Source organism: Hibiscus syriacus, unplaced genomic scaffold, assembly GCF_006381635.1.
Source record: "Hibiscus syriacus cultivar Baekdansim isolate YM2019G1 unplaced genomic scaffold, ASM638163v2 tig00112261_pilon, whole genome shotgun sequence".
Lineage (NCBI taxonomy): Eukaryota > Viridiplantae > Streptophyta > Magnoliopsida > Malvales > Malvaceae > Hibiscus > Hibiscus syriacus.
Window position 1 is genome coordinate 1,890,778 of NW_024063289.1, and position 15,826 is coordinate 1,906,603.

Consider the following 15,826-nt stretch of genomic DNA (forward strand, 5'->3'; position numbering starts at 1 on the left):
ATGTCACAAGGTTACCCCACACTTAACTGCAGTAACCGCTTGTAGACCTTCTATCATTCACTGAACCTGCCCAATCAGCATCTGTGTAGATGCTACATATCGGTTATTTGTTTTCTTGAAGTATAGGCCCTTACCCGGGGTTCCCTTCAAGTATCTCAACACCCTATGGACAACCTCTAGATGTTTCTCCCTTGAGTTATGCATAAATTGGCTGACAACACTCACACTGAAAGCAATGTCAGGACGAGTGTGGGATAGATATAAGTTTTCCCATAAGTCGTTGATATCTCCCCCTGTCTACTTCCTCTCCATCTTCATTATTTCCAAGTTTCAAATTGAATTCCATCAGGGTCTCTGCAGGTCTGCAACCTAACATGCCAGTATCCTTAGTAAATCTAGAACATATTTTCGTTGAGAGATTGAGATACCTGTTCGAGACCTTGCTACTTCCATTCCAAGGAAGTATTTTAGATTTCCCAAGTCCTTAAGCTCAAATTCATTGCTAAGGAACTCTTTTAGGCATCTGATTTCATTCGAATAATCTCATGTTAGAATGATATCGTCAACATAGACTATAAGGATGGAGCGTTTACCTTCCTTTGAATGTTTGTAGAACATGGTATGGTCAGCTTGTCTTTGGGTATATGCCCTGCTGGTCATAGCTTTGGCAAATCGACTAAACCAAGCTCTTGGGGATAGTTTTAACCCATATAGTGATTTCTTTAACCTGCATACCCAACTTTTTTCTTCTTCGAATCCTGGTGGAAAGTCCATATACACTTCCTCGGCCAATTCACCATTTAGGAAGGAGTTTTTAACATCCAACTGAGTCAAAGGCCAATCAAGATTTGCAGCAAGTGATAGAAGAACCCGAATAGTATTAAGTTTGGAAACAGGAGCAAAGGTCTCATCATAGTCGAGCCCATATGTCTGAGTGAATCCCTTTGCCACAAGTCGAGCCTTGTGCCTGTCAATAGTTCCATCAGTTTTGAATTTGGTGGTGAAAATCCATTTGCAGCCTACTGTTTTTTTCCCTTAAGGCAGATCCGAGATTTCCCATGTTCCATTGTTTTTTAGAGCATTCATTTTTTCCATTACAACATGTTTCCATTCGGTTGATTCAAGAGTTTCCTTCACATCCCTTGGAGTTTTTACATGGTCAATATTTGTCACAAAGTTTTTGTATGACTTGGATAGATTTCCATAAGACACAAACTGAGAGATAGGGTGTTGGGTGCAGGTCCTTACACCTTTTCGAATAGCAATTGGGAGATCAATAGATGGAGAATCAGGGGTTACCTCTGTTGTAGAACAGTCGATGGTTGGAGATGAATTTGGAACTGCTATGTCAGTTTCAGGAGAGTAATGATGCCTTGAATAAACCCGGAGTTCAGGAGCACAGAGTTGCTGAGTTTCAGGAGCAAGCTATTGTTGTTTCTGCAGACTAGGATCATCATCGTGCTGCTGGGAAGAGGGCTGCTGTGAGGGGACTATGAGGATGTCATTTGTATGAAAATTTTGTGGTAGATTAGGATCGGGTGGTGGAGTAATAAGGAGGGTATTGAGGTTCTCATCTTCATTGAGAATCTCCCCCTGAAGATGAGTTGCTAAAAAATATGGTTCTGTTTCAAAGAAGGTTACATCTCGGGAAACAAATGTACGATGCAAAGTAGGTGAGTAACGTTTGTACCCTTTTTGCGTAGGGGAGTAGCCAACAAAAACACAAGTATGAGCACGAGAGTCAAGTTTAGATAGGTTGGGTTGATGGTTATGGCCAAAGGCTTTACACCCGAATAATTTAACCGGTAAGGTAGGAACATGGAAAAAAAGTTTAGGCACTATTTTTATTATATCCTACCACTACCCATACTCCCACTCATCTGCAGACAATAACCGAGTCATCACCCATCAATGAACAAGAAAAAAAATAAAAAATATTATCATCCATCCACCCACTCCACCACACTCCACCCACTCTACAATTCACGTGCCCATGCTCCACCAAGTACCATCCCATTTTCACTCCACTAAACCTACTCCAGTATAACCTAATTTCCATTAAATAAACACTAGTGGAACAATCATTGCTCAACAAGCATAAATAAACAAGGGAACCATTCGAACGGGGGGAGGAAAATCTGTTCGAACAAGGGGGCTCGGTTTTTACACGGGGAAAAGAGGAAAGACAGTGTAAACAGGAGAGTTGATTCCTATTTTCATTTTTTTGTAATTCAAGAAGCAATACAAAATACGCCATTTTTTTGGGTATTTCTCATCTTTATTTTTCAGTGTTTTGTGTGTATATGGAAATGAAATATAACCAGGAAATAAAATAGGAATTAGAATTTTACCTAGCTTATTTGAGTCATTGGAGTTCCAAGCATCACTATCTGCAGCGTTTGGAGGCGTTTTAGACCCATCGTGGTCTGGATCTATGCTCAGAATGGAGATTTTTCGGTTGATATTGGTCTCCCCTTTCTCTGACGCCGACGAGTGGTTGTCGGAGTCAACTCACGATGGAGACGTGGTTGAGGAACGATGGAGAGTATCGTTTTCTGGGTTTGGGATGAACCTGTGAAGAACTTTGTTTTGTGTTAATCTCAATTTGAAATTGGGGAATGAAATATGTTAAAAATATATATATGTATTTTATATTCCTAAAGTAACTTGGAGTCTGGAGACCAATCTCGGTGGAATCCATTTCAAAGGCTAAAGGAGCAAATGCTCTCCGTGATCCTTCATAGTTTTCTGGTATTTCCATTTTAGTCCCTCTTTTGATTTGTTACCTTTTAATGTTTATTGATTTAGCTTGTAAATTTTTAGTTTACTTCGATTAAGTCCCGAATGCATGTTTTATTTATAGCTTCTATTGTTCGTAGATTTCATCCTTGGGGTTTTGGTTTATTTTATTTAGTCCTTATCTTTATTGTTAATTTAATATGCTGTTCGCTTAGTTAATCCCCTAAATTTTCTGCATTTATTTATTTGCACCTTACACTTTATGCACTAATTTTATTTAGCCTTTATGTACGTATAATTTAATCTTAGTTTTGTTCATTAGAATCTGATTTGATTTATATCTGATTTGATAGATTTAGCCCTTACCGATGACATGACCTCTGATAGGAAAGTATGGAGACTAAAGACTAGGGTAGTCGAGTAGTGTGGGTCACATCTCTAGGGTGTATCATCTCTGTCTTCTTTTAATGTCTTTGTAGTAATTTCCATGAATTCTACTTTTTATACGTTTCTGTTATTGGTATTTATGAAGGCTTAGAACTGGGCTTGCTATCGTGGACTTCTGTGTAATATTCTCTTCACTTTTAAATTTAGTCGGGTCTTACGTTTCTGTCTGTATGCAGAGATTTATTTGCAGGGATTACTTCCCATTTCAAACGCGCATATGATATTAATGATATTTATGACTGCATATGAATACTGTTCAACTATGTATTTATGTATTTATTTATACATGTTTTGCATTTTATCTATATTTTTAATTTTCTGACTGTCGGAGGTCTTCCACGGAAGCTACTCTCAACCTGGCGTTGGGGGCAGCCTACTACCCTTACCCCATTGCATATGGGAATTGGTTTTGTTGTTGTTGTTGTTCTTGCGTTTATATTTAAGTTTTCATACTTTGGCCTGCCATATTTGTCATTTGTTCATTCAAGTCATCATATTAGATTTTTTTTACTGTGTATGTGTTGTGTAATTTGTAAATATATACTTATATATGTCGCATGATGCACGTAATTTGGTATGGTATATATATATAATATTTTATATTTGTGTATATGTGTTAAAAGCATTATATATAAATAGTGTATATGTTTTTAATGTATCACGTAGTCCTTGGTTAAGTGACTTAATATATGTATATATATATATATATATATATACTCTATATTATATTAATTGTAATTGCATGCTTATATTTATTCAAGGCAGTTTGTTTTTGATCAAATAAAGCCTTTGTTTTTAAATAATCGTAGTATGTATGTATTTTGTAGCTTTCCATTAAATAGCCTAATACACGTTTTCACACGATTCTTTTGATGTACATTTATTTGCATATAGGATTTTCATATGACGACATATTCATACGTATGACATACTCATGTGCATAACTCGACATTATTACATAATTGGATTAAGGGTAATACCCTTTTAATTTAAAATCGTTTTAAGTGAGTCGTCTTAACTTATTCGAGGTCCGCTTTTAACGATTTTAAAATAAATGTGTATCCCATCAGTGATACTTAAGAAATTGATTCATCACTTTAAAACTTGGGAATGGAAGAAAAAGAAATGTTCGGCTATTTAAATTTATCAAGAAAATGTTGTTATAACTATTTAAGATATGGTCTCGATATTTTTAAATGATCAAATATTCTTTATCTTTCTAAAATACTTGGTAATTCTAATTTAATCTATTTGGGTGCTTTTAAATATGATAAAATTTGTATGTTGTTGTTTTGTTGGGGATCATAAATCAAATTAAATTCGAATTTGTAAATTTCATTGCAAAGACATTAATTAATCGACTAGGTACCGATTTAGGGCGCTGTGGGGGTGCTAATCCTTACCCACGCATATCGACTCCCGAACCCGTTTTAATTGAATTTTTAGTAAACGCATACCAGCTTTTGTTTTAAAAATGATTTTTTCTTAAAATTGTTTTTAAAAGATTTTTTAGGTATTCGACCTACCTAACCCAAAGGTTGATGGCGACTCTTTTCAGCTTTACCCAATTTAATTCCAAAACACCGGATTTTCCAAAATTAAAGTCGTAACTGTTTTTAAAACAATAAACGATTGTCCCTGCCGAAAAACGGTGACGACAGCTTGGCAATTCCACTGGGGATGCTTTTAGAGAGCCAGGCCGATAGTCGATTAATTAATTATCTTTGCAAATGAAATTTATAAGTATGTTTTAATTTGGTTTTTGATCCCTTGTTTGTTTTAAATATTTTGTTTGCATTTTAATTTTTAGTTTGATTAATAAATAAATAGTTGTACTAATGTGTGATTTACATGTTTCAGTTTTCTGACCTTCACTTTAGTCTGTTGCTTTTCTTGGATCGAGGCAAAGGATTATTAGTTTCCCCACTGTCGCTACAACCCTTTGATTTTTAGAGCCTTCTAACTGTGCTTTGTCCCGTTAGGTAGAGGTGAACGCTACGCTTACATGAGAAAAATTGTTTTTCTCCGCATGGGCTTTAGTAAGTAACCTCTGGGTACATATGCCTTATGTTTACGAGCGAAACATTGAGTTTCCTCTCATGGACATAGGGAAATGTATCCTCTCGAACTGAACTTGACCCGTTTAAGCCTATAATGGGTAAGGGTCGAGGGTCTGGCAAGCCCAAGGGGGCACCAGCAAAGGACAATTCGAGGACCCTGTTAGTGTTACTAAACCTCTGCTTGTCTTATACTGAATCTCTGTCCGCGATTCTTCAAAAGTCACAAGGGGGAAACTCATTCTAACATTTTCCTCGAATGTATTTATTTTTTGCAAGAAGTATGCGAATTAGAAAAGCATGCGATTAGGTTTTATATTTTCGTACAAAGCCTGTGAATTAGATATCATGAGGTTAGGATTTTTTTTTGAATAACAAAGCATGGGGGTATATATCATGTTGGGTAGGATCTACTAAAGCATGATTGCGTAGCCAACATGTGAGGGTAGGTTTTATTTAATGATTACGATGCTTATTATTTTGTTGTTTATATTATGTGTACTAACCCATTTTGGTTTTATGTCCATTTTATTTTGGATTTATTGCATTTGCATCTTCATGTCATCCAAAGGTGTTAATTCACAAGTGATTGACTAATAAGAAGGCTGGTCATAATGAGGTAAGAAATTCTTAACCATGTAGTAAAAATCGGGAGATCTAAAAACATTCAAATGATTCATGAAGAATGACATTCGATGATTGAAGAAATCTTAAACAGATTGAAGACAGTCTATGAAAAAAGACATCCGATGAATGAAGAAATTTGAAACTGATTGAAGACCGATCCATGAAGAAAGAAGTCCAATGAAGGAAGAAATTTGAAGCTGAGTGAAGACTTTCTTTAAAGGTGCAAAGGCCAAGATGTTGACTCAAAAGATAGATACAGTCATACCAATGATGAGAAGATCTTTCATAAGGACATGAAAACCAATTCACATTAGAGGTAAGAATAGAGATTTCAAGATTCAATTTAAGGACATCCGATGTCATCAAAGGTGATAAAATACACCGACAATTTTGGAAGTGAAATGATAGATTCCATGAAGAGTACGACTCAAAGAAATGAAGAGATAAAGAATCACAATTATATTTTGACTACATGGTGTACTTACTGAATTCTTGTCGTCTAAATGAAGGTTGTTCTATAAGTGGTCACTTTCAGAGTTAACACCTCGTGCATTTGCATTTGCATTCTTATTTTTGCATTGGCTTATTTATTTTGCTATTGTTGCTTTTTTTCATTTTGTTATCCTATTTGTACTACCTTGTTTTTTATGTGGGTTTTTTTTCTTTACATTGCATGATCATGACATAATCAAAAGGTGTCAATTTGTGAGTGGTCAGCATAGTAGAAGGCTTTCATGATGGACAAGGGGTTTCGTGATCAAGCAGACTATAACACAGCTGAGAAGTGGCATCCTAAGAAAGCGTCGAGAATAGTGGAGAGATCTGCGCCCAAAGATCGCATGGCTGAGGAAGAGCAAAAGGAAATAAGAGAGATAAAAGATCAGATGTCCAGGATGATGGATAAGATAGATGTTTTGTCCAAAGGAAGTGGGACTTCTACATCAGAAAAAAATGAGCTCGACGAAAGCAACCATGAGGTGTCAAATACACAAGGGACTACTTTAGAACTTACTGATTCTAGCCAATATGAGAAGCCACGCACAGTCACCATTCGTATCAACAAGTTTTCTGGAGATCCCAAGGAAATGGTGACAACTGTATAAGTATAAAAGAATGAAAATAAACCATGCAATCAAAACTCGTGGACATTTGAGAGTATACTTACATCGTTAGGAGAAATAAACCTGATGAATCTAGTTCCATCTAAGCCGAGAGGTGGCTCTCATTTTGATTCTATCCCTATATCATATAAGAAGTTATATGATAAGCTTTTAGAAGCCCGGGAGGTGTCCCCGCAGTATGTGAAGCCTTTACAACCTCCATATCTGGAGTGGTATGATGCCAATGTCAATTGTCAAACATATGATCGAGGCGAATTAATTGCTTACTAGAGCATGGAGTATTAGAATTTGAGAATGAGGGTTAACCAGGTTCAATAGTCAAACATATGGTCGAGGCGAAACTGAGTGAGTCTAAGGAAAAAAGCATTAATAAGGGTATCCAAAACGAAGAGCATATATTGAAATATGAAGCTCAAATACTTCAATTACAAAACGAAAAGGACATTCTGAACAGAGAATTGGAAGCCATACAAGATGGTTTTCAAAGAATCAATCAAACCTTTCAAAGTGTTGGGTTAGGTAATACTCCAGAAGAATGGGAAAAAGAAGCCTCTAAATTGAAGAGTGGTATCGAACAATGGAAAAGAAATTGTAAAATGCATGAAGAACGAGCTAAGACGTGCTATCGTGATCTGCAGATTGTGGAAAATGAACGTAAAAAAGCCTTACATGAGTTAGGGATATGGCAAACAAAGAATGAAATGTTGAGAACAACCCTTACCGATGCAGAGGCCTGGTTTCAAAACCATAATAGTAAGAAAGATATTGAACTCGAAACAAGTAGAGCCGATAATAAAACAATGACAGAGTTAGTACATGATTATAAAAATCTTGCACGAGAACTTTATGATCGCACTGAGTCTCTTACTAGAGAGAATGATCAATATTGCTTACAACTTCAAAGGTTAAAATGTAAAGTGGAGAAAAAATACAATGCTATGATGAGGCGGTTACTCAAGCAAGCAATGTGGCTGACAAATGGGTTGATTTAGCTGGCTTTGCAAGAGATTTGAATCAGATTGACAACTCAACTCTCGAGCATGAGTGGAAGTTAAATTGGCTTTTGAAAGAGATAGAAAAGTTCGGAGCAAAAGCTGTCCATTATATGTAAAGTTTGTTTGATGTATTGAGACCTTTGTGTTCAATGAAAGTTGTTTTAAGATGGTCACTCTGGAATGACACCTTTTGCATTTGCATTTGGCATGCATTTACATTCTGCATAACATTCATTTAAGCATTTTACATGCATAATTCATAAAAAAATAAAGCTAATTCATAGAGGATTCTATAAAGTGGTCCTACCACGTGACACTAATAAAATCAAGAAGCTGAAATAAGTACAGTTGGAGCTTGTTCAGCTGATTGTAGGACTGAGCCTTCTAGAATGATCTGAGAAAATATTCTCCATATCCCGAGGGTTACGATGTTGATATCGTGTATAGTTATCACATAAGAATCTCATGACATTCCTCCGAGAATTGTGAGGCACTGAAGCACAAGATCTAGAACTTGATTGATTCAGGGGCATGGATAATTGGAAAATGATGGGGGCATTGCATCTACCATTGCATTGAGAGCATTGTTTTGTTTGAAATCATTTTTGTTCTATCTTTTATACTTGCTTAATCTTTTAAGTGACTGAACTTATTCTACCTTCTAAGGTTGAATAATTGAGCAAATTTTAATCTTTAGTTATTCGAATATCGAATGAATTAAGGATTCTTTTAATTATTCAAGAATTATAGATTTTTGAAATATGGCAAGATCAGACCTTTCTTATCCTGTCCCAAAAAAAATCCCTCAATTTTTACCCAGAATAATTCATGGAGATACAAAGAGTCATATCGATACCTTTGAGTTAATAAAGTCACACCATCGTTTTTTAGAAGAAAAACAACATTTTTCTATCAATAAAACCTAAGGCATTGAGTTGTTCACTTGAGCATGAACCTTCCTATCATAAGATACAACGTGGGGTATCTCGCATCAACTTCCTGAAGATGAATCTAAACAATTGAGACATGTTGGGAGCAAGAAGCAGAAAGGAGAATTAATTCGAAATAATTCTATCATGCATTAATTACATTTTTTATGTGAATAGAATTAATCCTGAAAAATCTATCCCCTGGGGATACCTCTTTTCAAGGGCTTCTATGTATGAGATGATGAACGATTTGTTTCATTTATCCATATATATATATATCCTTTGTTGTCCCTTTTGAGCCTATAGTGTTTTTCTTCTGATTCAACCCTAACCAAGGATCACCCTCCACACTGGGGGAAAGGTGGAAGAAATTTGTTCACATGAGTGAAGACATCAATCTAGAGGATATACCAAAAGGTGAACCAAATGTCAAGTGCGAAGATCCAATCAGAACAAAAAGAGAAAAAAAAGAGAAAAAGAAATAGAGCAAAAAGAAAAGAAAAAGAGAACAAAAAAAGTAAAGCAAGGATAATAAAGAAAAAAAAGAAAAGAAAAAAAGAAAAAAGTAAAGGAAAAGGGACGAGATTCACGACATTTCGAATCAGTGACGCCTCGCTTGAGGGATTGACATTTCTAGAAAAGTTCATAATGAGAAGGACTTGTCCTAAAGGAGAAAGATCATAATGAGAAGAACTCATAACCTGAGGAACTAAAGATGAAGACTTGGCCAAGAGAATGAAGCAAAGGACGACATCATTTGCGACAAGGACCCGACGAATTTCGCAGGAAGAGAAGAATTGATATTCCCAGTGAGGAGTTCACAGCATGATAAGAAGAGATCAAGAAGAAAAATGGTGCTTTTATTATCTTTGCTTCATTCCGTTTAACTGTAATAAGCAAAGAGGGGCAGCTGTAAGCACTATTTTTATTATATCCTACCATTACCCATACTCCCACTCATCTGCAGACAATAACTGAGTCATCACCCATCAATGAACAAGAACAACAAATAAAAAATATTACCATCCATCCACCCACTCCACCATACTCCACCCACTCTACAATTCACGTGCCCATGCTCCACCAAGTACCATCCCATTTTCACTCCACTAAACCTACTCCAATATAACCTAATTTTCATTAAATAAACACTAGTGGAACAATCACTGCTCAACAAGCATAAATAAACAAGGGAACATTCGAACGGGGGGAGGAAAATCCGTTCGAACAAGGGGGCTCGGTTTTTACACGGGGAAAAGAAGAAAGACAGTTAAACAGGGGAGTTGATTCCTATTTTCATTTTTTTGTAATTCAAGAAGCAATACAAAATATGCCATTCTTTTGGGTATTTCTCATCTTTATTTTTCAGTGTTTTGTGTGTATATGGAAATGAAATATAACTAGGAAATAAAATAGGAATTAGAATTTTACCTAGCTTATTTGAGTCATTGGAGTTCCAAGCATCACTATCTGCAGCGTTTGGAGGTGTTTTAGACCCATCGGGGTCCGGATCTATGCTCGGAATGGAGATTTTCGGTTGATATTGGTCTCCACTTTCTCCGACGCCGGCGAGTGGTTGTCGGAGTCAACCCACGATGGAGACGTGGTTGAGGAACGATGGAGACTATCGTTTTCTGGGTTTGGGATGAACCTGTGAAGAACTTTGTTTTGTGTTAATCTCAATTTGAAATTGGGGAATGAAATATGTTAAAAATATATATATGTATTTTATATTCCTAAAGTAACTTGGAGTCTGGAGACCAATCTCGGTGGAATCCATTTCAAAGGCTAAAGGAGCAAATGCTCTCCGTGATCCTTCATAATTTTCTGGTATTTCCATTTTAGTCCCTCTTTTGATTTGTTACCTTTTAATGTTTATTGATTTAGCTTGTAAATTTTTAGTTTACTTCGATAAAGTCCCGAATGCATGTTTTATTTATAGCTTCTATTGTTCGTAGATTTCATCCTTGGGGTTTTGGTTTATTTTATTTAGTCCTTATCTTTATTGTTAATTTAATATGCTGTTCGCTTAGTTAATCCCCTAAATTTTCTGCATTTATTTATTTGCACCTTACACTTTATGCACTAATTTTATTTAGCCTTTATGTACGTATAATTTAATCTTAGTTTTGTTCATTAGAATCTGCAATTTTAAGGCTATTGCATTTTTGTTCTTGCGTTTATATTTAAGTTTTCATACTTTGGCCTGCCATATTTGTCATTTGTTCATTCAAGTCATCATATTAGATTTTTTTTACTGTGTATGTGTTGTGTAATTTGTAAATATATACTTATATATGTCGCATGATGCACGTAATTTGGTATGGTATATATATATAATATTTTATATTTGTGTATATGTGTTAAAAGCATTATATATAAATAGTGTATATGTTTTTAATGTATCACGTAGTCCTTGGTTAAGTGACTTAATATATGTATATATATATATATATATATATATATATATATATTATTATTTATATTAATTGTAATTGCATGCTTATATTTATTCAAGGCAGTTTGTTTTTTATCAAATAAAGCCTTTGTTTTTAAATAATTGTAGTATGTATGTATTTTGTAGCTTTCCATTAAATAGCCTAATACACGTTTTCACACGATTCTTTTGATGTACATTTATTTGCATATAGGATTTTCATATGACGACATATTCATATGTATGATATACTCATGTGCATAACTCGACATTATTACATAATTGGATTAAGGGTAATACATTTTTAATTTAAAATCGTTTTAAGTGAGTCGTCTTAACTTATTCGAGGTCCGCTTTTAACGATTTTAAAATAAATGTGTATCCCATCAGTGATACTTAAGAAATTGATTCATCACTTTAAAACTTGGGAATGGAAGAAAAAGAAATGTTCGGCTATTTAAATTTATCAAGAAAATGTTGTTATAACTATTTAAGATATGGTCTCGATATTTTTAAATGATCGAATATTCTTTATCTTTCTAAAAGACTTGGTAATTCTAATTTAATCTATTTGGGTGCTTTTAAATATGACAAAATTTGTATGTTGTTGTTTTGTTGGGGATCATAAATCAAATTAAATTCGAATTTGTAAATTTCATTGCAAAGACATTAATTAATAGATTAGGTACCGATTTAGGGCTCTGTGGGGGTGCTAATCCTTCCCCACGCGTAATCGACTCCCGAACCCGTTTTAATTGAATTTTGGTAAACGCAGACCAGCTTTTTTCTTAAAAAATGATTTTTTTAAAAGACATTTTTAGGTATTCGACCTACCTAACCCAAAGGTTGATGACGACTCTTTTCAGCTTTACCCAATTTAATTCCAAAACACCGGATTTTCCAAAATTAAAGTCGAAACTGTTTTTAAAACAATAAACGATTGTCCCCGCCGAAAAATGGTGACGAAAGAGGGAAAGCTTTTTGAAGGGTATTTAGAGGTGTTTGAAATTTAAGGACTTTGGATGGCATTCGGTTAATTAGGTAGCATGCGGTTAGAACAACTCCCCATAGGTATTTTGGGGTATTTGTGGTAAACATTAGAGTTCGAGCAACATTTAATAGGTGCCGATTTTTCCTTTCCGAAATTCCATTTTGTTGTGGTATGTCTGGACAGGAGCTTTCGTGTATGATGCCTTGTTCTGCAAGGTAAGGACTTAAAATTGAGTTGAAGTACTCTCTTCCATTATCGGTGCGGAGCGTTTGTATGGTGGAATTGAATTGGGTTCTAATCATTGAATGAAAATTTTGGAATACTTTAGGTGTTTTCGGACTTTTCTTTGAGGAGATAAATCCAACAAACTCTAGTATGATCATCAATAAATGTTATAAACCATCTAGCCCCCGTAATATTTTCACTCGACTAGCCCCCCATAGATCACTGTGTATTAAGGAGAAAGGTTTGGATTGGATGTAAGGTTTTAATGTATAAGGAACACGAGTATGTTTGAGAGTTGCCAGATTTCACACTTTAGGGAATTTGAATTTTTATTTTGAAATAACAGTGGAAATACATACTTCATGTACAAGAAGTTTGGGTGTCTTAACCTTTGGTGCCACAGCATAATTGTGTCCGCATGAGAAGCAGATAACGCCAAACTTCCTTTCTTATTGTCTTTATTCCATATGTAGAGTCCATCATCGACCTTAGCAGTGTCAATCATCTTCCCCGATTTCTGTTCCTGTATAACACAACCACGAGCAGAAAATTCAACAAGAGCATCATTATCCTCAATTAGTTTACTAACTGACAGTAAATTGCAGGATAAACTTGGGACATGTAAGAATTTGTCAAGAGAGAGTTTTTCAGTGAGTTGAATTGCCCCAGTCCCATCAACAGGCGAGTATGAACCATTAGCTATTCGGATACGAGATTGATTGTGACAGGGATGTAGCTATGGAACAGGGATGAGTTACCTGTCATGTGGTCGGAGGCACCTGAATCCAGGATCCAAGCGGATTGATTAGTTGAATCCGAAGTAATATTAAAAGTAGTACCTTGAATAGCCAAGGATCCATGAGCAGTAGGTGTTTCAAGTATCTTGTGTAGGGCTTCGAGTTGAGATTTGGTTAGGCAGACATCGAATGTATTTTCTGTAGAGGATGAAGTGTTGGATGATACAAGGGCTGAGGTTTTAGATTCGAAAAGATTTTCTGGTTGTTCTGCCATAGGAAGAAAACAACGCAAGAACAATTTCTAGAGGAAGAGCATAATAGGATCGAATGAGTCATACAGCTCTGATGCCATGAACAAATGTGAGAAGAAATGAAATTCATACTTTTTTGCTCTAAACATAAATTACAATTTATAAGGAATAACTACTCTAAGTTAGGAAATAATTCCTAAGATCATGTAATTAGATTAGTTGACTATTTACATAAGGCAAACTCCTAGAATTAAGAAAAAAAAAGATATTGTTCCTTAATTCTAGGAATTCCAACAGGTGCCAAATAGCGTCTCTGTCGATTAATTATTTGGGCATTCCTCTGGGGGTTGATCCGAGAAATGTGAGCACTTGGGAGCCGGTGGTCGAGCGATTTTATTTAAAGTTAGCAGACTAGAAAATAAAGTCTTTATCCTTTGCAGGCAGAATCATCCTAGTAAACTCAGTTTTATCGGCGCTTCCCTTTACTATTTTTCTTCATTTGAAGTACCTGAATCAGTGTTGTTGAAGCTAGATAAATAAGAAGGAACTTCATTTGGGGCTCCTCGGATGGCTTGAAGATGTTAGTTCGGGTTAATTGGGGAAAAATATGCAAACCCAAAAATCTTGGAGGGGCAGGGGTGATAATTTAAAATATAAAAATAAAGCTTTATTAGCAAAATGGGCTTGGAGATTTTCGATGGAGAAGGAAGCATTATGGAGATGGGTATAAGTGCAAAATATGGTGAAGAAGATTTGAATTGGATTGCTCAGAATGTCCGTATTGGTGATGTTTCTTCAATTTGGAAAGGAATCATTAGGAACATAAATGGTGAGGAGGTAAACGTTTGGATGAATCGAAGTGAGTTTAGATGGAAGTTAGGTGATGGTCGTTCGATTCTCTTTTGGGAAGATAGTTGGTGTAGAGATTGTCCTCTCAGTCGGTTATACCCTCAGTTATACAGGCTTTGGCTGAAGAAGGGTGAAGTGGTGGCTTTGATAGTGGGGCTGTCGAATATTTAGGAGTTAAATTGGCCTTCTTTGTTTTCACTGCTCTTATTAGCAAAGGAGTTAGTAATTTTGGAGGAGTTAAAATTGAGCCTTTCTAAGGAATCAATGTGCAAAGATAGTGCTGATAGATTAATTTAGATTCATGATGTTTCAGGCAGATTTTCGGTGAACAGGCTGTCCGAGCTTTTATTAGGAGTAGAAAATGCCCAAGATCCTTTCGATTTTAATAAAATTTGGAAGGCAAAAGTACCTCCAAAGGTGAAATCGTTCCTTTGGATGTTGAAAATCGAAAGGATCCCAACAAAGAGTTCTTGAGTTCGAGAGGTGTTCAGGTGGATGGGCTAGAATGTCCATGGTGCGAGTCGGGGATAGAAAATGTAGGTCTCCTCTTTGTGGATTGTCGATTTGTGCGTTTCTTCTGGAAGGAATTTTTTAATTTGTCGGTGTCAGGGAGGTTAAGATTAGAAAGCTTAGACGATTTCATTTCCTCGTGCTTTTATGTATCTTGGCCGATAAATGTGAGAACAGTGTAGTTCATCTCAATTGCTGTAGCGTTTGGAGTATTTGGTTGGCTCGAAACAAAAAGATTTTTAATGACAAAGATTGCAGTGTTAAATACTTGTTATTCTATTCGAAAATGAGAGCCTATATTTGGCTGAAAGGAACAAAAGACTGATATTTTGGATGATGGATATTGGTGGACGAGCCCTTTGAATTGTTTTGTGAATAATAGTAACGCAAAAGCAGTCTCAGAATGGCTTCCTCCAGCAGAGGGAATGGTAAAATTTAATGTTGATGGGGCAGCGATAGAAGGTTTTACTGGCTGTGGGGGTGCTCAGATCAGCTTCCGGAGATATTAGAGTTCTATTCTTCGGACCAGTGACAGATTTGGGTCCAGAATTTGCAGAATTATTTGCAATAAAAAGAGCTTTATCTGTTTACATTGAGGCGGGTTGGCAAGGAATGAAGGCTCTCGAGGTGGAATCGGATTGTCAGGTAGTTCTTAATTGGATCACTTTTCCTTTAACGAGACCGTGGGAATGGTGGGAGTACTTCGACGAGGTGGACAGACTGGTGAGAACAATTGGTCGAGTGAAGTTTCTTTATGTTCAAAGAGCTCGTAATGGGATGGTAGGTTTTCTAGCGAAACAAGGCATGTCAAGAACTGAATTATTTAAAGCATGGTGGTAGGTTTTTTGTTCCGCTGGTTTGCTGCATTCTTTTATGGTTAATGGAGTGTTTATTCACAGCAAAGGGGGTGT

At 35.9% G+C, this 15,826-nt stretch overlaps 1 protein-coding gene across 1 annotated transcript; it reads right to left on the reverse strand.

Moving 5' to 3' along the window:
• Positions 1-238: 238 nt before the first annotated feature.
• On the reverse strand, positions 239-13,579 carry LOC120176946. Its single transcript, XM_039183220.1, has 6 exons — positions 13,327-13,579; positions 12,958-13,156; positions 1,217-1,372; positions 728-967; positions 429-523; positions 239-369 (listed from the first exon to the last, which is right to left on the reverse strand). The coding sequence occupies exons 1-6, from the start codon at positions 13,577-13,579 to the stop codon at positions 239-241; spliced, it is 1,074 nt and encodes a 357-aa protein (XP_039039151.1).
• Between the last annotated feature and the right edge of the window lie 2,247 nt (positions 13,580-15,826).

What these genes read in the sequence shown, in the direction of transcription:
- LOC120176946 (XM_039183220.1), bottom strand. Translation starts at nt 13,579, where the DNA reads ATGGCAGAACAACCAGAAAATCTTTTCGAATCTAAAACCTCAGCCCTT. An exon ending in TGCCTCCGACCACATGACAG is followed by an intron (nt 13,157 to 13,326) that starts GTAACTCATCCC and finishes ATTTACTGTCAG; the next exon opens with TTAGTAAACTAATTGAGGAT. An exon ending in ACCCAACACCCTATCTCTCA is followed by an intron (nt 968 to 1,216) that starts GTTTGTGTCTTA and finishes AACTATTGACAG; the next exon opens with GCACAAGGCTCGACTTGTGG.